This window comes from Rhinoraja longicauda, chromosome 5, assembly GCF_053455715.1.
Source record: "Rhinoraja longicauda isolate Sanriku21f chromosome 5, sRhiLon1.1, whole genome shotgun sequence".
Lineage (NCBI taxonomy): Eukaryota > Metazoa > Chordata > Chondrichthyes > Rajiformes > Arhynchobatidae > Rhinoraja > Rhinoraja longicauda.
Genome location: NC_135957.1, coordinates 55,683,087 through 55,705,559, shown reverse-complemented (window position 1 = coordinate 55,705,559; position 22,473 = coordinate 55,683,087). Strand labels below are relative to the sequence as shown.

General features: G+C 38.7%; 1 protein-coding gene across 3 annotated transcripts in view; it reads right to left on the bottom strand.

Moving 5' to 3' along the window:
- tbc1d32 (TBC1 domain family, member 32) overlaps positions 1-22,473 on the bottom strand; it is a 120,023-nt gene that overhangs the window by 14,991 nt on the left and 82,559 nt on the right. For all 3 annotated transcript variants that reach the window (XM_078400176.1, XM_078400178.1, XM_078400177.1), the window contains 6 exons: positions 20,439-20,555; positions 16,973-17,050; positions 8,089-8,158; positions 7,537-7,652; positions 4,475-4,629; positions 726-866 (listed from right to left, as the gene is read on the bottom strand). In XM_078400176.1, coding sequence (XP_078256302.1) covers positions 726-866; positions 4,475-4,629; positions 7,537-7,652; positions 8,089-8,158; positions 16,973-17,050; positions 20,439-20,555 — 677 coding nt within the window. The remainder of the gene's footprint in view (positions 1-725; positions 867-4,474; positions 4,630-7,536; positions 7,653-8,088; positions 8,159-16,972; positions 17,051-20,438; positions 20,556-22,473) is intronic.

Here is a 22,473-nt window from a genome sequence, read left to right as displayed (position 1 = left end):
AGAGGCAACGTAAATGCCTGGTTTTTATTTTTTTGTGCTGACAAAAAAAGAGAAATTGATATAAATTAACCTGTGGTGTTCTACACTAGCAGGACTTAATTATGTCATTATCTCAAAATAAAACAAAGGTTAAGCAGCTCCTGTATTGAGAGAAACAGTTAACACTGAGATTGATAATATTTCATCAGAATCAGGTCAAACTGAAAGGTTAATTCTGTTTCTCACTCCACAAATCCTGTCTGGCCTCATGAGTATTTACTACATTTCCTGATTTATTTCAGATTAACAGCTTCTTCACATTTCACTTTCACATTATCTAAAAATATGCGCTCAATTGACATACAAATATTCAAAGATCAGAATAATTCTATCTGCTGTGACTAATCATGAGTCACCAGAAATTATGATAATAGATATACTAATTTTATATCAAATATCCTCAATAACTGCAGCTTCAAATGACATCTTTAGAAATAACATGAAATCACAAAATTAAATTTAAGTCTATTTCTGAAATTTTTAATAGAGGCCACAGGTCAATAAAATTAGTTGTGGACGATCAGCCATGATCACAATGAATGGCGGTGCTGGCTTGAAGGGTCAAATGGCCTCCTCTTGCACCTATTTTCTATGTCTATGTCTATTAAAAAAATTACATTTATTAACTTCCCAGTTGCAATAATAAAACTCTTCATATACATGTATTTAAAAACTTAACATTTCACCTGTGAAGGAGTGAAGCCTGACATGCGGAATGCTGAGAAGACAAGTGGCAACTCTTTCTTCAGTAGCATCTCAATGAAATAAGTTGTGCACGAATACACGGGATGGATACCAGACTCTGATCTTTCCACAGGGAGGTGAATCTGTCAAGGTGACAACATAGAGAGATGAATCAATTTAGAAAAACAATTTAGAGATGTACTTCTTCCAACTAGTCATCATGTACCCTGCCCAAAAGTGTCCCTTGATTAAGTTTAACTTCCTTTGTTTTGTCATAATATAACCGTCATTTTATATTTGAGAATCCATGCAGAAACAATCATTTACTAGTGATCTTAACATTTAAAATATGGTCGTCAAAGGGAAATTATGTTCAAGGGTAAAAATGTGTATCAAATTGAATCTTTCAGCTCCAGTTTTTACTTTTTTATAAATATATTCCATGGTTCTAAATGGAGTCAAATGATCTCAATCTTTCTCAAAGAAATACAGGATTATCCTGGCTATCCCACCACACCATAGAAAATAACATGAGTATGATAGGAAACATCTTCATTTCAATCTCCCTCTGTAGAATAAGTAAGGAGATGATGATTAATTAACTGAACGGAAGATCGCTGTGGATTTTCTGTGTCACCTTCAAATTAAAACTCTTTGCCAGGATCAATTAGCTGGCCGAACTCGTGAACATTTGTTGGTGCTTTATGTGAATGGAATTAAAATCAAAAGTGAAATACATTTTTTCATTGTTTCACCTTGGCACCATTCCACCCTACCCAAGAGTATTGATCACCTCAATACTTACTGACCAAACCACTCTGATTTATAGCTTTGTTTTGCTCTGCTCTGAGTCCTAATTTCTAGGCATTTGTTGTTAATTAGCACTTGTTCTCTTCATAAATTCTGATTATGATCTATGAATAAAGGCAGAAGGCTTAGCAGGATTTCAAATTATCAGTCTTTACAAAGGAAGCAGATGCTGCCAAAATCTCAGTAGAAAAGAAGGTAGTGGAGATAAAGGATGAGGTGATAATTGATTAAGGAGAAAATACCAAAAAGCAAACTAGAAAGCTGGACCAGATGGTCTGCTGCCGAGCTGTGGATGAAAAGGTTGCTAACGTCATGCCCATTTAGAGGGGAGGGGGAGGTGTCAGAGAATAGAAAATTGACAACTATAATACTCTTATTCAAGAAAAGATTTATAGACAACTACAAACATTAGTTTTACCTTGAGAAACTTCCATAAAGAACAATAAACAAAAACAATTAATGGACACAGATATTTGAGTCCATAAAGGAGAATCAATGTATTTGTAATCAGCCATAATTTTGTACAATTGCTTGAGGGACTATTTGACTGACACTCATTTTATTTCACCTATTCTTTTGTTAAAACTACATTTTGTTGGACTAAGAAATTGATTTTAATTGAAAATGCAGAGCATGTTGATGGCAAGATTGCAGTAGATGGTTGCAGTAAATGCCAGAAATTGGCTTCAGGATAATAAGTGGTCAAGCATTGTTTTTCAGGATGGAGCATGGCAGGCATATGGTGCTCTCCATTTAACAGTCCTGGTACCAGTGCTATCTATGATAAATGTTTATGACTTTCCTATTTTTATTGTATAATTCATATATTCCTATGACAGAGGATGCCATTGACCCTTCAAGTCAATACCAGCTCCCAGAACCATTTTATCTCCCCATCAATTACCCTGTAACATATTTACCCACATATGCCCATTAACACCTCCCTATTCTTCCACACAGGGATAATTGACAGTAGACATTTAATCTAACAACCAACATGAGTTTTGGATGTGGGAGGAAATTGGAGCATATGAAATCATACAGAGAATATGCATAGACGGCACTAGAAATCGCAATCAAACCCTGGTTGCGGCTCTACCACCTGCAGCACCACTGTGCAGCTCTGTAGAGATAAGAAACTTAAACCAAGACAGTGAAAATGTATTACTTTAAATTGGGCACATTGGATAGAATTCCAAAATCTATGGATTGCACAAAATTTGTGGTCAACAGTGCCAAGTACCACATCAGACGACAAGAGGGAGAAAAATACAATGAAATTATAATGTGAGCTAAATGGCAGAGTACCCAAAGATCTGCAGGAACAAAGATATTTGGATGTATATGTACATACACCTTTAAATGTGTTGAGAATGCAATTAATAAACAGTATGAGAACTTGGTGTCATAAACAAAGGCAAAGAGTGAAAAGTAGGGAGATAGCATTTAAGAAGGATCTGACAAAATACATGTATTTGAATCACCTGGCATAGATGGCTGAGGATAGATTTGGATCTTATTAAGGATAAATTGGGATTCATGTAGATAGGTACAATGGGTAGCATGGACATGGCGAGTGAATGGGTCAGTTTCAGTGCTGCACAATTCTATGTTCTCTTGAAATTTGTAAAATACTGGTGAGGTACAATGGGATCTAAATCCAGACACTGCATTTCAAGTAGTATAGGAAGCTAGGGTTTTTTCAATATGGTTTTCTGCAATGTTTCCAGAATGAGGAACTCCACATACAAAGCTATCTTGGAGGGGGCTTGCAATGGTTCCCTGGTGCAAAGGTTGAAATGAGTTTTGAAAGCAAAATAAAAGATCATGGCAAGTCAGAAGATAATTCAAGATTTAGTGACACAGCTTTATAGTGAAGGGCAAGGAATGTGGAGGAATATGAAAAATACTTTTTTAACCAAGTGGTTATGATCTGGAACCCGTGGTCTATAACAGTGATGGAAATAGAGTTGATTAGGGCTTACAAACACCTTGATTAGAGCTTACAAAATCCTAGTTCCATCTTCAATCTTTCTAAATCACTAATTCACTCTCACTCCTCACTGATCCATTCTCTACCTCTCAATTGTATATTTACTTTTATTCTTATGCTTTGCAGAAGAATTGATTTTCTTTCAGTGGCTTTTGAAACTAAAGTCAGCATGCTTATTCCATCCTGCATACTGCCTTGGGCCTTTTGTGCTAGGAGTTCATTGCCAATGGAGAGAACAGTCTCATAGAAAACTGAATCAGAGACCTACACAGAACTCCCTTACTGTGCCTTTTCAAGCTTTGTGCTATCTCTAGTCACATTATCTGTGCTTTTGCCTTTAAAAATATGTGATTTGATCCCTGTAAATGGTTTATCCCGAGCAAACCAACAATCCTGAAGATTCATGGTCAAAACACAGCAAAAAGTGAAAATGACTTCACTGACTTATTGAAAATATATGGCTAGTCAAATTCAATGGTCTCATCCAAACTGTCATTATTTATGCATCAGATAGGAAAGGTTAAGTTGTTTTCTGCAGCAAGGTCATTGGAGTGGATGCATCCAGATTATATTCCGACTTCAATTGAGGTCAGATTAAGATTAATTTTGAAAGTGTCCTCTGGATAGTTATGCTCTTTTAAGGAACATATCTTTGTCCTGAAGATATTTTGGCACTTTTTAAAGAATTATTTCAGAATTTCCAATCCAAGAATGACCCTTGTAAATCTCAGGCATAACCAAACCAATACATTACCATAGATAACATAATGTAAACAAGCCCCAACTCCTACAATGAACTGAACACTTTGCTGGCCTGGTGTCAAAGTCAATTTTGTGGGAAGCGTGAAAGGGGATACATTTATCCACACCTTTTCAAAAGCAGTCCACCTGGAATGTAATTAAGAAAAATTAAGCAAGACAGTTAGATTTTCCTAAAGGAATACCCACGGAGCTATGTAGGCGAGGTAGCCAGAGAAATGCTGAAACAAGTAGGTTTGAAAATTGTTGCAGAAACTTTAGTGTTCTCTCTCCATCCCCTGACATTATCAAAAATGCAGTGGATGCAAACCAGTCATGCCCAACATAACTTCCCTGTAGACAGCCTGTAAACTGCAGTTAAGGAAATTTGAAAACATAAATCAATTTTTTAAGGCATATCATTTCTGTTATGTTTCTATCAGTGAATTTGAATTCCAATCTTACATCCCCTGAAGTGCTGAGAAAATATGTTACATTGTTCTGTTGAATCAGTATTTTTACATCTATTTGATATGGCTGAGGTGAAAAATCTTACATTTAGAAGCTTAAACAGTAAGGTGCATAAAAGTAAGTTTTTGATAAAAATAATATACTGATTATAATCTGTGTGATTTTATTAACCAGTGATACAATTCTTATTAAGTTACAATTTGAAGTATAAACTTATCTAATACGTAATACTATATTTAACTCATGATGGCAATAATTATATAGCACTTCAGCAACGTGGAAAATCAGTGTTTAAATGTTATTAAATAGGAAGCATTGATATTAGCCTCTGATCCTTTCCCTATCAATTTCTAATCATAACGTCACCAAAAGTGGAGGCCAAGGGTTTTTGTTTTTTTTAGATTTAGAGATACAGCGCAGAAACAGGCCCTTCGGCCCACCGGGTCCGCGGCGCCCAGCGATCCCCGCACACAAACACTATCCTACACCCACTAGGGATAATTTTTACATTTGCCCAGCCAATTAACCTACATACCTGTACGTCTTTGGAGTGTGGGAGGAAACCGAAGATCTCGGAGAAAACCCACGCAGGTCACGGGGAGAACGTACAAACTCCATACAGACGGCGCCCGTAGTCAGGATCGAACCCGAGTCTCTGGCGCTGCATTCGCTGTAAGGCAGCAACTTTACCGCTGCGCCACCGTGACGCCCGTTTCTCTCCAATGAGAAATAACGAGTAGTCAAAATAGGGCAGATAAGCAGTGGGATTCTTGGGTGTAGGTGGTACACATCACTAAATGTAGTGAAGGTAGACACAAAATGCTGGAGTAACTCAGCGGGTCAGGCAGCATCTCATGAGAGAAGGAATGGGTGACGTTTCGGGTTGAGACTCTATTCAGACGACAACTCTCAGACACCTCCTCCTACTTATCCTTGGACCATGCCCCCACTGATGAGCACCAGACCTTAATCACTAACACTATCACTGATCTCACCAATTCTGGTGCTCTGCCCTCTAATGCCTCCAACATTATCGTTCCCCAACCCCGCACGGCCCGATTTTACCATCTCCCTAAAATCCACAAACAGAACTGTCCTGGCAGACCCATTGTTTCTGCCCATTCATGTCCCACCAAATTAATTTCCACTTACCTCGACTCCATCCTATCCCCCTGGTCAAATCCCTCCTTACCTATGTCCAAGACACCTCACATGCTCTCCGTCTCCTCAATAACTTTCCGTTTCCAGGCCTCCGCTCCCTCATCTTTACCATGGATGTCCACTCACTCTACACCTCCATCCCCCACCGGGATGGCCTTGAAGCCCTCCGTTTCTTCCTCGACCGCAGAACCAGTCAATCTCCATCTACCAATACTCTCCTCCGCCTAGCAGAGCTGGTTCTTAACCTCAACAACTTCTCCTTTGACTCCTCCCACTTCCTCCAAATCCGAGGCGTAGCTATGGGCACTCGCCTACCTTCGTTGTAGGGTACGTTGAACAATCCCTGTTCCAGGCGTACACTGGCCCCATCCCCAAACTCTACCTCTGCATCAGTCTGAAGAAGGGTCTCGACCCGAAACGTCACCCATTCCTTCTCTCCTGAGATGCTGCCAAACCTGCTGAGTTACTCCAGCATTTTGTGTCTACCTTCAATTTGAACCAGCATCTGCAGTTATTTTCCTACACTAAATGTGGTGATGTCGGGTAAAAAGGCAAAAGCACAAGAAATAATTCCTTGAGGAATATAATTGGAAAGTAAAAGTTATTTTCAATTTGGAAAGAACTTTGCTTAGAACTATTTGAGTACTGTGCTAATTTCTATCTCAGCTAAAAAGAAGCAAAGCAAATATTACCAGAACAGAGTCATAGATCTAGGAGAACCATCATACTTTGAAGAGATCGGAGTTGCTATTTCCAGAAAGAAAACTGGCAGTTGACTTGATTAGGATTCTATGATTAAGGAGGAATTGGATATGGTAGATGAAGTTAAGATGTAGCCTTTATTGTAGTCTTCATCTTAATGTCTTACAAACTAAGTGAACATGTAGTTTATGTGAAATTATAAAAAATAAATTGGTAGTTCTCCAGTGATAGACCAGTAAAGAGCTTGCCATGCCAGTCCCCCGCTGTGGTAGTTGTAGAAAATACAGGAGCAATTATGGAAATAAATGAGCAGGTCCTTCAACAAAAATAAATTGGCAAGTTGCTCTTCCTGTAGGAAGTCTTCTTGTCAGAACTGAAGATCTCATGAGAGATCTCCGCTGGAATACTAATTTAGCATTTATGTTAATAATAAGTTGACAGTGAGAGGATCATGTCTTAAGTTAATCTACCATATACAATTCCTTCATATTCTTAAAATCCATGTCAAGTCAACTCCCAGTTTTCTTTCTGGAAATAGCAACCCCAATCTGTTCAATTTACGATTCCAGATTTCTTGGGGCTTCAATTTTATTTTTTACCATGATGTGTGCCACAAACTATAACAGAATCCATTTGAGAATGACATCCAAAAATTAAACACGAGTTCAGAAACTCACCACAAATCTTAAAGTTAGAATTGTTGTGAAACTGTAGTTGATGAATTATGAACTTGACTATATTATCAAAGCAGAAATTAATAATAATGGGAAAAAGAAATTGTACTGGTGGGAATGAAAAACATGGAAAAATCTATTTGGGAATTCATTATAATCAAATCCATACTCCATGTGTAGCTTACAATAACAAATACAAGCATATTGTTTTGAATAGGAATTAAGTGTTCAAATCATGAAATATTAAATCACACAGAAGGATACAAAGTGAAGAGCTTAGGGCAACTTGCTGCTGTTTCAAAAATCTATCACAGTGCATCAGTAAAACTGCAAGTTCCTCATCAGCATCAGTCTTTAGTGCCCCGAGGAATCTTCCATATCTACGAGAGAGATTTTAAAATATAACCAGTTTTAAGAGCATTCTCTAGATATTGGTATTTAACATATGCTGGTATAATTTTCCGTGCAAATAAACATCTTAAAGTTGAAGTACCACAACAATACATTTGACTTGGTCATTGATTAAAATTATCAAACGGAAATGCACTGGGCGCAATGGAGAAAAGTTAGTTAAATAGTTTTATACAGAGTCACATATGAAGTAAACATTTGTTTTTGTAACAGCATGAGTGCCACCTAATGTGAAGAAAAGCAAATTACAACAATACACCCAAACAAAATTGGAGTTATTTGCAACTATTTACATTTTCCCAATCTCAAAATTAAATATTTTGAGTACTTCTGTTTAATTATAGGAACAAGTGCATAAAAAAAGTTTAGCATACTACCCATAGATGTACATAAACTGTAAAATACCTGACAACCATCTTTATTCCAAGCTGCTGAAAAGGAGAAAGACTGAGATGCTTTACACCATCATCAGTTGCTGTAAAAACAACAGAAAAAATATTGTACTTAATAATCAGATGGAAGTCATTCATATCCATTTCAGTGCCATTTTAAAAGCCAAACACAAATAGAGAAAGAAAGCTGTGATATTAGTTAAATGAAATATAATGCCCATAACATACTGTACTTTCATTACATACTCTTTTTTTTTTTTTTAAGTTATTGTACGATGGAAAGTATTACAACAGAATTAAAATTTCACAAGGAAAGAAAAATTTGAACGGTTATGAGTGTAGAGAGCAAAAGGATTGGAACCAATTACACAGTTCTTTCAAAGATTAGATGCAGGCACAATGGACTGAATGCCCTATTCGATGATGTAAGAGCATATATTAGACTGAAAAATACTGGATCCAATTTGCTGTCTGTGGTGCCTGCCCACCTACACTAATATGATCCAGGTAATGAAAGCTGATTGAACTGGCCTTCCATTATCCAAGAATTCTCCCATAATGTGAAACATTTCACATCTTTGTATTCATACATTTAAAAACAGTTCAAATAGTCCCAAAATTTGAATAATGAAAGAATACCCAATATAATTAATTAAGAACAACTTAAAGTGATAGGAATGAATTAAAAAAACACGTATAAAGTAAAAAGTAAAGTTTACAAAAAGTAAAAATATAAAGTTCAGCTAGCCAGCAAAAAAAGAAAACCAGTAGTTCTCGAAAGATGCTGGCCCGATTTCAAAAGATTTGGATTTAGCTTTAGGTTTATTATTGTCATGTGTACGAAGGTACAGGGAAAAGCGTTGGTTTGCATACTATCCAATCAGATTAGATAATAGTCTGAAGAAGGGTCTCGCCCAAAACGTCACTCATTCCTTCTCTCGAGAGATACTGCCTGTCCCGCTGAGTTACTCCAGCTTTTTGTGTCTATCTTCGGTTTAAACCAGCATCTGCAGTTTCTTCTTACACAGATTAGAGACTATACATAAATACAATCATGTCAAACTTAAGTACAATAGATACAGCAATGTACCCTTTCCAGCTTCTATAACACTCCAGTGTTAGACTTCCCAAAATGCAACCTAATTTCTCTGCATTAAAATCCATCAATCATTCCTCAGCCCACCTGGTCAACTGATCAAGATCCTGTTGCAATTTTTCACAAATCTTCATCTTCATTATCTGCAATACCACCCACTTTTGTATCAACTGCAAACTTACTAATCTTACCATGGACATTCTCATCCAAATCATTGATATAGATGACAAACAGTAATGGGCCCAACACCAAACCCTGAGGCACACCACTAGTCGCAGGCCTCCAGTCCGAAGACATTCTGGCCTCCCATCACAGTGAGGAGGTGACTGGAGGAGACTCACTGTGATGGATGTTTCTTTTTTTTTTTGTGTTGGTTGTGATTGTGTGTGAAATTGTTTATTTTTATTGCTCTATTACTGGACTGTGGGTGACCTTTCATTTCACTGCACATCTTGTATGTGTATGTGACAAATAAACTTGACTTCTATCCATAAAATAGATAGAAACCAATTTTCGATCCATTCAGCTATCTCTCCTTGGATCCCATGCAATCTAACCTTCCAGAGCAGCCTACCACATAGAATCTTGTCAAGTATTTTGCTGAAGTTGATAGACGTCAGTGTGGAAAAGTATAATGTCATCCACTGTGGATGTAACATCCGAAATCTAGGAACTATAGAATCACCAATCTGTCACCAACCTAGGAACTGTGGAATCACGATATGTATGAGAAATGTACAGAAATCAGTAAAGGCAAGTGAGTAAATAAGAAAAAGGTAATTTAAAACTTTTATGGAATGTTATTTATCTTCATCTGTAGTGTGTGAATTACAAACTGCAGTTTTATAAAGCCCTGCTTAGATCTCATTTGAAAGTAATGCATTCAATTGATAGGATATACTGGTCTTGCAGCAAGTTCCACAGACTGATGCCAGATTATAAAGTTCACTTGTGAGGGCATATTCCATAGCCCTTGTTTATATTCCCCTGAAAACAGGATCAAACATGATTTTACTGAAAAAAGACAAGATGACTATGGAATATTGATTATACAGAAACCATTTCCACTGGTGGGCAATACAGAATAGAAATTGTAATCTTAAAATCATAGCTAGCATGTTCAAGGTTACATACAAATGTACAAATTCAAAGCAGAGGTCGGCTATTCAGCCTTTCAAGCCTATTTTGTCATTTAATAAGATCTGATTGTAACACAACTCTGCACCCTTGTGTATCTACAGTAACCTTTCACCCACTTACATATCAAGTATCACCTACTACATTAACATTATTCAAATACCTTGGTTCAATTGTCTTTTAAGGAAGAGAGTTCCAAAGACTTACAGAAAAAGAAAAACAAATGTTTGCCTTAAAATGGCAATCCTTAATTTTAAACACTGCCCCTTAGTCTAGATTCTCTCACAATAGGAGATATGCTCTTCATATCTATCTTATAAAGATCCCTTAGGATCATAGACACATGGAGTAACTCAGCATGGCAGGCAGCATCTCTGGAGAGAAGGAATGGGTGACGTTTTGGGTCGAGATCCTTCTTCAGACTGGTTAGGGATAAGGGAAATGAGAGGTAAAGACGGTGATGTGGAGAGATAAAGAACACTGAATGCACAGAGGAGGAGCAGTGAGAGAGGATGTTGCAGAACTCTCGTCGGAGAGAGGAAGAGAACTTCTTCAAAAGACATACCTTGAGGAGATTTCGCAGTGGAGCAGACAAAATGTGTAAAAACGAACTGCAGATGCTGGTTTAAACTGAAGATCGACACAAAAAGCTGGAGTAACTCAGCGGGACAGGCAGCTTCTCTGGAGAGAAGGAATGGGTGACGTTTCGGGTCGAGACCCTTCTTCAGACTAGTTAGGGATGAGGGAAACGAGAGATAAAGAACACAGAGGGAGAGCAGCAAGAGAGGATGTTGCAGAACTCTTGTCAGTTCTCCCTTAAGATCACAAATGTTTCAAACAAATTGGAGGGCCAGTATTATAAGCAGAGATTGGATAGGCAAGGCTTATTTTCATTGGAGAAAGGAGTCTGGGAGGTGTCATGATCGAGCATAAAATTACGAGAGGTAATGGGTAGATAGCATATGCCTGCTTCAATGGTATGGGTGTCAAAATCTACAGACCGTAGGTCTAAGATGAAAGGGAGCAGGTTTAAAGGATATATGGGGCGTACATTTTCCCATAAAGAATCCTTGGTATCTAGTTTCTGGCAGAGGAGATGGTAGAGGCAGAAATAACAATATTTAGGAGGCATCTGGAGCGGGACGCGGGGGGAGAGCGGGACACGGGGGGGAGAGCGGGACACGGGGGAGAGCGGGACACGGGGGGGGGAGAGCGCGACTTACGATACGATAGAACTTTATTTATCCCAAGAGGGAAATTGATCTGCCAACAGTCATAAAAAACACAAAAAAACATGCAATTAAAGTGATGAGCACAAAGCCTTGGGGGATGTGCAAAGATTAAGGGGGGGGAGGGAGAGGTTAGTCAATCTCAGTCAACCCAATGACAGAAGGGGGAGGAGTTGTAAAATTTGTTAGCCACAGGGAAGAAGGATCTCCTGTGGCGTTCTGTCCTGCATCTTGGTGGAACCAGTCTGTTGCTGAAGGTACTCCTCAGGATGACCAGTGTGTCATGGAGGGGTCAACTGTATTGCCCAGGATGTTCTGCAGTTTGAGGAACATCCTCCCCTCCAGGACCACCACCCATGAATCCTACTCCGCCCCCAGGACAGAGCCAGCCTTCCTGATGAGTTTGCTGATCCTATTGGCATCCACAGCCTTCCCGCTGCTGCCCCAGCACAGCACACGGCAGTGAAGAAGACGGCACTGGCTACAACCAATTGGTAGAACATCTGCAGCATCTTACTGCAGACGTTGAAGGAGCAGAGCCTTCTCAAAAAGTACAGCCGGCTCTGTCATAGAGGGATAGTGGGGCCTAGAGGGATAGCGGGACAGTACAGAAATGGGCTTTTCGGCCCACAATCTTAGTGCCAAACATGATGCTAAGTTAAACTGATCTGCCTGCACATGCTCCATATCTTTCTATTCATTACACTTCTGTATGGCTATCTAAAAGCCTCTTGGATGTTATAGTGCGAGGAAAACTGTATGAAATACTCCAAATGTGATTAAAACAAACAAATGAAAATATAATCCATTGAGATTATTTGGTTTATCTATTCTGGTCAGAGTTGAAGAAACAGATTTGTGTCAACGGAAACTGAATTTGTAGAGATGCGAATGGAGACTGGAGAATGGAGACTGAATTGTCATTCTTGGAAGGAAGCCAATCTTTTCTTTTCATTATGTTCTTATTTCTTGCCTCATAGATCAAAGGACAAACAATCAGGTTTCCATATCAACTCTACATGCAGCCATCGCTTTTCAAAAAGGTAATTTTGCTTTCATGAACAAAAATCCAATAGTAAACGAAACTCACTTTGCTTTTAGCGACATGGATTTTGAACAGTAATAAATGGTGTTGAAATGCATTCCCCTCCTCACATAGAATTTATTTGGGAAGTGAATTTTTGAGATCAATAAACTGAGTAATGTTAGTGAAGTATGAAGCACGATAATTTCAATAACTGGGATCCTAACAGCAAGGTCTTAATCCTATCAATGAAAGGCAACTTCCCAATTATTTCTGTCCAGACCAATCTAAATTCCAATCTCGCTAAAATTTAGCAGTTAATTATGATGCAGATATAGCTACAAGGAACTGTATGTTAATTTTATTCAGGATCCTTTCATGTGGCAAATAAGAAACTCTTAATTTCATCATATTGAGGTGAATTCAAAATCACGGCTTAAAAATGAAAGTACAACATGTTCATCAATAGTGCTGACTAAGTTCCTGAATTTGCATCTAAATAATATTTTAAAAGGTTTGACTTCTGTGATAGTACAGATAAGCAGTGTTCCACCAATTTATTTGCAGTTGTCTGGATTCTGTTTCAAAATTAATCAATCCCTGCATATAGCAACATCAATTTTAGCCTATTATAAATGGTTGATCGGCAAATGCACGATGTATGGTTGAATTTGAACTTTATGTGGTTTTTGTTAAAATCATGCAATGATATAAATCTAATGAAATTGTTTCATATTCTTCAGACCAAAAACACATTTTGGCTACCTATTGCTCTTTCTGAAATGCTTCCAGTGATTTCATTAAAAAATCATCAATTCTCATAATTATCACAAATTCAACAAAGAATATAAAAATGCATTTTCCCCTTTCAATAGTAAAATGTAAACATTTTTCATCAGTATCAGCATTCATATGCATTGCTTCTAGCGTTTTCATGGTTAAATCTTTCTCATTGATAATCTTAATTCATGCTAGTTTATGAAAAATGTTACATATTTGATACATTTATTATCACACTGCATTTTGAGATTTGCTAACAGGCTTGATGAAAATGTACATATTGCAATACTAGTTTTGAATAACTTCATATTACTTTTCTTTTTTTGCCAATTTTCACCCCACTCAAGTCTCACAATGTCATTAACACTTTGGGAAAGTTTAGAAACATAGAAACATAGAAAATAGGTGCAGGAGTAGGCCATTCGGCCCTTCGAGCCTGCACCGCCATTCAATATGATCATGGCTGATCATCCAGCTCAGTAGCCTGTACCTGCCTTCTCTCCATACCCCCTGATCCTTTTAGCAAAAAGGGCCACATCTAACTCCCTCTTAAATATAGCCAATGAACTGGCCTCAACTACCTTCTGTGGCAGAGAATTCCACAGACTCACCACTCTCTGTGTAATTATATTAGTTGTATCTAAAGCCTTGCACATAATGCCACTTTTTTATCTATGAACTTTGCTGATGTGGTATCAGGTTACTTTGAAGCAAGAGGCCGACACCTCCTGCTGGGGTTTATGTTTATTTCCTCCTCTTTGGAAGAGTTGAGGCCTACATAGCTCAGCTCTTCACAACTAAGATCACTCAGCATGAGGGGAGGCACAGTGGCGCAACGGTAGAGTTGCCTTACAGCGCCAGAGTCCCGGGTTCAATCCTGACTATGGTTGCTGTGTGCATGGGGTTTGTACATTCTCCCTGTGACCATGTGGGTTTGCTCCAGGAGCTCCGATTTCCTCCAAAGACATACAAAACACTCCGAAAACATCCTTGTAAAGTCTTCTCTATACCCTTTCCAGCTTAATGGTGTCCTTCCTAGAGCAGGGTGACCAAACTGCACACAATACTCCAAGGTGCAGCCTCTCACAAATGGAACATAACTTCCCAATTTCTATACTCAATTCCTTGACTGATTCAATGATACTTTGTTGATGGAGGCAAGCATGTGAAAGGCCATCTTCTATCCACTCGTGATACCACTTTCAGGGAACCACTCACCAATTACCTGCATGTTTTTCCCAGTCTTTAATTTATTATATTCTTCACACACTATCAGAGCACAGATTGATAATTCTGCAGGTGGCAGGAGTCCGAGTTATATCTGAAGTCCGAGATGTAGATGGTGAACAGGAGGGGAGGGCCGTCCCCTGTGTTGCTCACTACCATGTCCGAGACACAGTTCTGTAGCCTGACATATTGTGGCCGTCCAGTCAGGTAATTGGTGATCCAGGACACCAATGGAGCGTCCACCCGCATCTTCATCAGTTTGCTCCTTAGCAGTGCAGGCTGGGTGGTGTTAAAAGCACTGGTCAAAAAACATAACTCTCAGTGCTTCCCGCCTTATCCATGTGAGCATAGGAACGATGGAGCAGGTAGATGATGGCGCCCTCAACCCCCATCTTTGTTCGGTAAACAAACTGCAGGGGGTCCAGGTAGGGTTTAACCAGTGGTCGCTGTAGAGTGCGTGTATCTCTTTTATAGAAAACCGTTCAAAGAATTTGGAAGTAATTCAACCATTACTCCATAGAGACACCCAAAGATCTGTTTGTTTTCCAAATAAAAAACTGCATTAATGTATTAATTCACAAATTTATACTAGAATCAGTTGGAAAGATTAATGGGAAGCTGGAGGATTAGGAACCTTTAAAAAACGAACAGAAGGCAATAATGAGAGAAAAGATGAAATATGAAAGTAAGCTAACCAACAATATAAAAGAGGGTAGCAAAAGTTTCTTAAGATATATAAAGAGTAAAAGAGAGGCAAGAATGGACATTAATTAGGCTGCTGGAAAATGATGCTGGAGAAGTAGTGAAGGGAATTAAAGAAATGGCAGATGAATTGTATACGGTTTTTGTGTCAGTCTTCATAACGGAAGACAACAGCAACATGTCTTTGATAAGGTGCTGCATGTGAGGCTACCAAACAAGTTGATAGCCCATGGTATTAGAGGGAATATACTAGCATGGATGGAAGGCTGGCTAAGCTAAATGGCAGAAGGCAAAGAGTGGGAATAAAGGGGGCTTTTTCTGGTTGGCTGCCAATGACGAGTGGTTCCGCAGCAGCTGGTGTTGGATCTGTTACTATATCAATGATTTGGATGATGGAATTGATGGGTTTGTGGCTAAGTTTGCAGATGATACAAAGATAGGTTGGGGGGGGGGGGGTGGATTGTAGAGGAAGCAGGAAGTCTTCAGAAGAACTTGGACAGGTTGGGAGAGTGGGCAAAAAAAGTGGCAGATGGAATACTGCCTAGCAATGTGTGCGGTCATGCACTTTGATAGCAGGAATAAAGGCGTAGACTATTTTCAGATTGGGGAGAGGATTCGGAAATCTGAGTCGCAAAGGGACTTGAGTGCAGGTGCAGGATTCCCAAAAGGTTAATTTGCAAGTTGAATCTATAGTAAGGAAGGCAAATGCAATGTTAGCATTCATTTCAAAAGGACTAGAATATAAAAACAGGGATGAAATGCTGAGGCTTTATAAGGCACAGGCCAGATCACATTTGAAGTATTGTGAACAGTTTTGGACCCCATATCTGAGGAGGGATGTGGTGGTGTTCGGAGAGGGTCCAAAGGCAGTTTACGAGAAAGTTCCCAGGGATGATCGTTAACGTATGATGAGCGTTTGATGATTCTGGGCCTATACTCACTGGAGTTTAGAAGGATAAGGGGGACCTCATTGAAATTTACTGAACATTGAAAGGCCTGGATAGATGGTATGTAGAATGAATGAATGAATGAATGAATAAGTTTATTGGCCAAGTATAAAGGAATGTGCCTTGGTGCTCTGCTCACAAATGACAACACAAACATACAGTTAACAATTAAGAATAAACATAACCACATCAAAACAATAAGGATACAACATTACAGTCTAACATGTGGGTGAAAATAAACCAGAGCAAAAAAGAGACTAGACTTTGGTTATTGAGTAGAACTACTATTCGTGGAAAAAAGCTGTTTTTATGTCTGGCTGTGGCTGCTTTTCTCAAGAATCAAACCATTATAAATATGTATCGACTCATTATTTAATCCTATTATCCTCGGAGTTTTATAGAGCAATTTTCAAATCCACATTTTAATTCTTGACTCATAAAATCTTGACTGGTTATGGGGAGAAGGCAGGCGAATGCAGTTAGGAGGGAGAGATAGATCAGCCATGATTGAATGGGCCGAATGGCCTGATTCTACTCCTATCACTTACGATCTTAAGTCCAACCAAATCCCTAATTACCATTCCCAAAACAAATTCTGAAAATAAGTCATTTAAATATTTTGCAGCAATTCTATTATTGAAAAAAAAACCTACAAAAGCACAATAACGTATTTCCAATCATTTCTTGTGCTTCAAGATAAAGTCAATTTCAGGTTTTGGTGTTTTTAAGGTAGATAAGGGAAAGTAGTAACTCACCTTTGTATGGTCTGAAAAAACACTCAGATTGGTTATTAACGAGAAACTCAACAACGTTCTCCAGCAATTCAACGAGTGCTTAAGTTTGAACAAATAAACAAGGTTAATGGACAATAAAGTAAACTTGTGAAAATCAAAAATAATTGCACATGTTATATCTTAAACAAAATGACAAAATGCTGGAAATACACGGCATGTGAGGCCCATCTCAGGGAAGAAAAATCTGATTTAATGCTTCATGTTAAAAACTCTTTGTCAGAACAGTCTTCAAATTATTATTTAACTGAAACAAAAATTGATTTTTTTCCCTCCAATTTGAAGCAATCTGTAGGCTATGAAATAAATCAAATCTTGCCTTCAACTACTTCCAAAGGAGAAGACGATCTTTATAGAAAATAGTAATGGAGATTTTTGAAAATTGCATTGCACACCTACTAGCATTTTCTAACAAGATTCTTTGAAGATGTTGTCTTATTGTCAGTAGCACAGAAAAAAAATCTATTTCAAACTAGCAGTTTGACTAGTTATTCTTCCCATTTACCTCTTTAGTCTGGAAATATTTACCAAAAAGTTTTCCAATAAGAGCAGAGATTCATTTAATTGTGCCACTGTTAAAAAAACATACACAAGGAATCTCTACTCATATATCAGTTTTCCAGCATCTAAAACAAGTTATCAAAAACGTGTATGATTCCTGCAAAGTTCAGAAATGCAAACAAATGGCAGCCAGACGAAGTTCAGTTTAGAAAAATGCACACAACTGCTTACTTTTACTTGCAATGCGATGAGTTGCTCCAGTATTAAAATATTGCATCGAGGGGAAGTCCCCTTTAGATGAAACTAGCTTAGCTCAGATCTATCCCCGAAGGTAGACACAAAATGCTGGAGTAACTCAGCGGGTCAGGCAGCATCTCTGGAGAGAAGGAATGGGTGACGTTTCGGGTCGAGACCTTTCTTCAGAAGGATCTCGACCCGAAACGTCACCCATTCCTTCTCTCCAGAGATGCTGCCTGACCCGCTGAGTTACTCCAGCATTTTGTGTCTACCTTCAATTTAAACCAGCATCTGCAGTTTTCTTTCCTGCACATCTTCAGAACTTTCCCCTGAACACATTGATAAATCTCTAACTTAGTCCCAAATTCTTATGTCAGAAATCTACACAATCATCATTGCTTCTGTGGGAAATTTCATGGGGAGATTTTATTGCGTGTGGCAGGAAGTAAGGATTTAGCTATATCACTTGACCACAAAATTTAAAAAAATCATTAGCACTGATCTAGACAGTACAGAAAAACAGGCCCTTTGGCCTACAATGTTTGAGCCGAAAATGATGCCGAGTTGAACTGCTCATCTGCCTGCATGTGATCCATGTCCCTTTATTCCCTGCATTTCCATGTGCCTAACCAAAAGCCTCTTAAATGTCAATATTGTACCTGCCTCTACCACCATCCTTGGCAATGCATTCCAGGGCCCCACCACGTCTGCCAATAAAACTTGTCCTACATATCTCCATTAAAGATTCCCCCTCTCACCTTATACCTATGTCCTCCAGTGTTGAACATTTCCACGTGGAGAAAAATCAGGCTACTGATCATCGATTCATAACAGATTGATTTATAGTATCAAAGACCTCTTTTGCTGAGGTATGACTGCTTGTTTGTGAAAATGTATTCAACTGATGATGTACAAACTAGCTGAATCACCCTAGCATGTTTTCATTTCTTCACAATGACTGCCAATGGTTCAGAAATTCAGTACTGTTTAGTACCATAAAACTTGTGATCGGTTCTTGAGAAATTATTTGTTTAATCTTTAACTGGGTTTGGATTTTCAAATATGGGGAAGCAGACTGATTTAATGTTGCTTTCTCAAATAGGAACCTGGAGAATATATTCAGTAATTCATATTTTAGGTTTATCACTGCTGTAATTTATTTTCAAGCTTTGACGGTTTGGTTTAGTTTAGTTTAGAGATACAGCAGGGAAACAGGCCCTTTGGTCCACCAGGTCTGCACCAACCAGCGATCCTCGCACGCTTACACTATCCTACACACACTAGGGACAATTTTACATTTATACCAAGCCAATTAACCTACAAACCTTTACGTCTGTAGAGTGTGGGAGGAAACCGAAGATATCGGAGAAAACCCATGCGGTCACAGGGAGAACGTACAAACTCCTTACAGACAAGCACCTGTAGTTGGGATCGAACCCAGGTCTACTGGCGCTGTAAGCACTATAAGGCTGCAACTCTACTGCTGTGCCACCGTTATGCCCTAAATAGGTTTTATAAATAAAATTGTGAAATCACTGCATAATTTTTGTTTTAAAGAGGCAGAATACTGCCAGATTGATAATTTCTAACAATACATTTTACAGAATGTGGGTGAGGCCGATTTATTACCCATTTCTAATTACTCTTGAAAAGTTGGTGAATGACCTTTTGAACCACTGTAGTCTGGTGCTTATTCGAATGCTATCGTTTTTGCAAAGCAAGGAAAAGGATATTAAAAAAAAGCTTGATTTTCCATTGATTTGGCAAGCCATCAATGGAAGATTCTGCTGGGTTTTTTTCCTCAATTCCTTTGGTCTTAAAATCCCAGCTTACTTGAAAGAGGCCTCAAGGGCCAGCCTTCTGCTGGAAAACCAGCTTCCAGCTGATTGATAAGATCCAGTGCTGCCTTGCTCCCAGTTTACTTTGTATCAAAGCTGACATTGCAGGTTTGTTTTTCGGTCTCTCATCGCGAACATACAAATCATCCAAGGACATTTAAAAACAAGAAATATAGTTCAAAATTCTGTCAGAAAAAAACCTCAAAAACATATTTCTGTCAGAAACCCCCCCAAAACAGAAATATATTTCAATGATACCAATTGAAATAAACTATGTAGGAAGTTACTGTAGATGCTGGTTTAAACCGAAGATAGACACAAAATGCTGGAGTAACTCAGTGGGACAGGCAATTTCTGGAGAGAAGAACGGGTGTCTGGTCTGAAGAAGGGTCTCAACCCAAAATGTCATCCATTCCTCCTCTGCAGAGATTCTGCCTGTCCCGCTGAGTTACTCCAGCACTTTGTGTCTATTTCATTTGAAATAAATACCTTTTCATCTGATTCTTTCAACTATAATCAATGGGGTTGCTGCATTGTGCCAGGTTAAACAGACAAATTTGCAGCAGAAACACTGAGAAATCTGCAGATGTTTGTACACTTGAATTCACGAGGCATTAGAGGGCGAGTGCAGGTGCCCCACCATCAACAATCAGCTGCACCTAAGTTCAGGTTTTCCAGCATCACTCGAGTATCCTGAACTTTCACCCAGTTACGTCGATAAATCCAACATGGGATGCATTCAATTTAAAGCAAAATATCTATTCCATTGTTGAAAAAAATTACATGTTTAAAGTTTCCATTAAATAATAGAAATGCTTTTTCAATGCTGAATCAATGCTTGTCCAAAAACTTACTGTTTCCTTTGATGATTTCAGGTTTGGTTGTCATAGTTTTACGGAACTGCTTCTGACAGCATTCTAGCCAGTCTGACTGTTTCCCTGAAATTTTCAGTAACTTGATAACTTCATTATCTAAATAATAATAAAACTAGTTATAAGTTATGTTGCAGAATATTACTTTTTTTAAATAAAAGGAAATCAGTGTGTTCAATTGTTTGCAGCAGGATAGTGGATAGTGCAAAGAACTTGCATTTATACAATACTGCTCATAGAATCTTAGAAATAGTTCGTATGGACACTTATGTGACAACAGCCTCAGGATAAGGCAGACGAGCAAACTTAAAATCTGCTTAGGCATACATGTGCCAGTCTCCTTTAATTAACCCAAAATGGGATCATGCCAAACTAGATTGCAAAAAGATATAGAAAACGAAAAAAGCTTTTGCTTACTTTGGAGTCCTGCAACCATCACTTAGACTGTTACTTGCCCAGTTAACTCAGATCCCAGATCTCTCTTGCAGCAAATTGTGATTAAATAGTCAAAGACAATTTTAGGTAGATGTTATTTAATCGACCCTTAAAATAAATTATGATCTAAAGTCATGAAGAGTAAGACGAGGTACTGGGGTGACATCTACTGGAGCAGTAAAAGCTAGTAAACAATTTAATAAAGTTTTAAAAACTAAAAACTCTTTTCACACAGTGAGTTGTGAAAAACAATGGCGTCAGACGGAAACCATTTTGAATCAGCAAAGTATGTGGATACAACAGCTTATTACCTGACAAACATAATCTCTAGCTGATTTTGCATTTTGAATCCTGCCCCAAAACATAAGAACTTTATAGGATTTCTTAATTTTCACGTGACAAATGTGATCAACCACATTCTTTCTGGCTGTCGTGATGCACAGTGCATTCAGAAAGTATTCAGACCCTGTCACTTTTTCCACATTTTGTTAAGTTACAGCCTTATTTTAAAATGGATTAAATTATTTTTGTTTTATCATCAATCTACACACAATACCCCATAATAAAAAAGCGAAAACAGGTGTTTAGAAATTTTTGCAAAGTAATTAAAAAGAAATAACCGAAATATCATATTTACATAAATATTCAGACCCTTTACTCAGTACTTTGTTGAGGCACCTTTGGCAGCGATTACAGCCTCAAGTCTTCTTGGGTATGATGCTACAAGCTTGGCACACCTGTATTTGGGAAATTTCCATTCTTCTCTGCAGATCCTCTCAAGCACTGTCAAGTTGGATGAGGAGCGTCGAAGCACAGCTATTTTCAGGTCCCTCCAGAGATGTTCGATCGGGTTCAAGTCTGGGCTCTGGCTGGGCCACTCAAGGACATTCACAGACTTGTCACAAAGCCACTCCTGCGTTGTTTTAGCTGTGTACTTAGGGTCGTTGTCCTGTTGGAAGGTGAACCTCCGCCCCAGTCTGTCCAGAACGCTCTGGAGCAGGTTTTCATCAAGGATCTCTCTGTACTTTGCTCCCTTCATCTTTCCCTCGATCCTGACTAGTCTCCCAGTTCCTGCCATTGAAAAGCATCCCCACAGCATGATGCTGCCACCACCATGCTTCACCGTAGGTATGGTATTGGCCAGGTGATGTGCGGTGCCTGGTTTCCTCCAGACGTGACACTTGGATTTACAAAGGGGAAATCATGCTTGACTAATCTTCTGGAATTTTTTGAGGATGTAACTAGGAAAATGGACAGGGGAGAGCCGGTGGATGTAGTGTACCTTGACTTTCAGAAAACCTTCGACAAGGTCCCACATAGGAGATTAGTGTGCAAAATTAGAGCACATGGTATTGGGGGTAGGGTACTGACATGGATAGAAAAATGGTTGGCAGACAGAAAGCAAAGAGTGGGGATAAATGGGTCCAAATTTGAGGAAGGATAATCTTGCTATTGAGGGCGTGCAGCATAGGGTTACTAGGATAATTCCCGGAATGGCGGGACTGTCGTATGTTGAAAGACTGGAGCGAATAGGCTTGTATACACTGGAATTTGGAAGGATGAGAGGGGATCTTATTGAAAC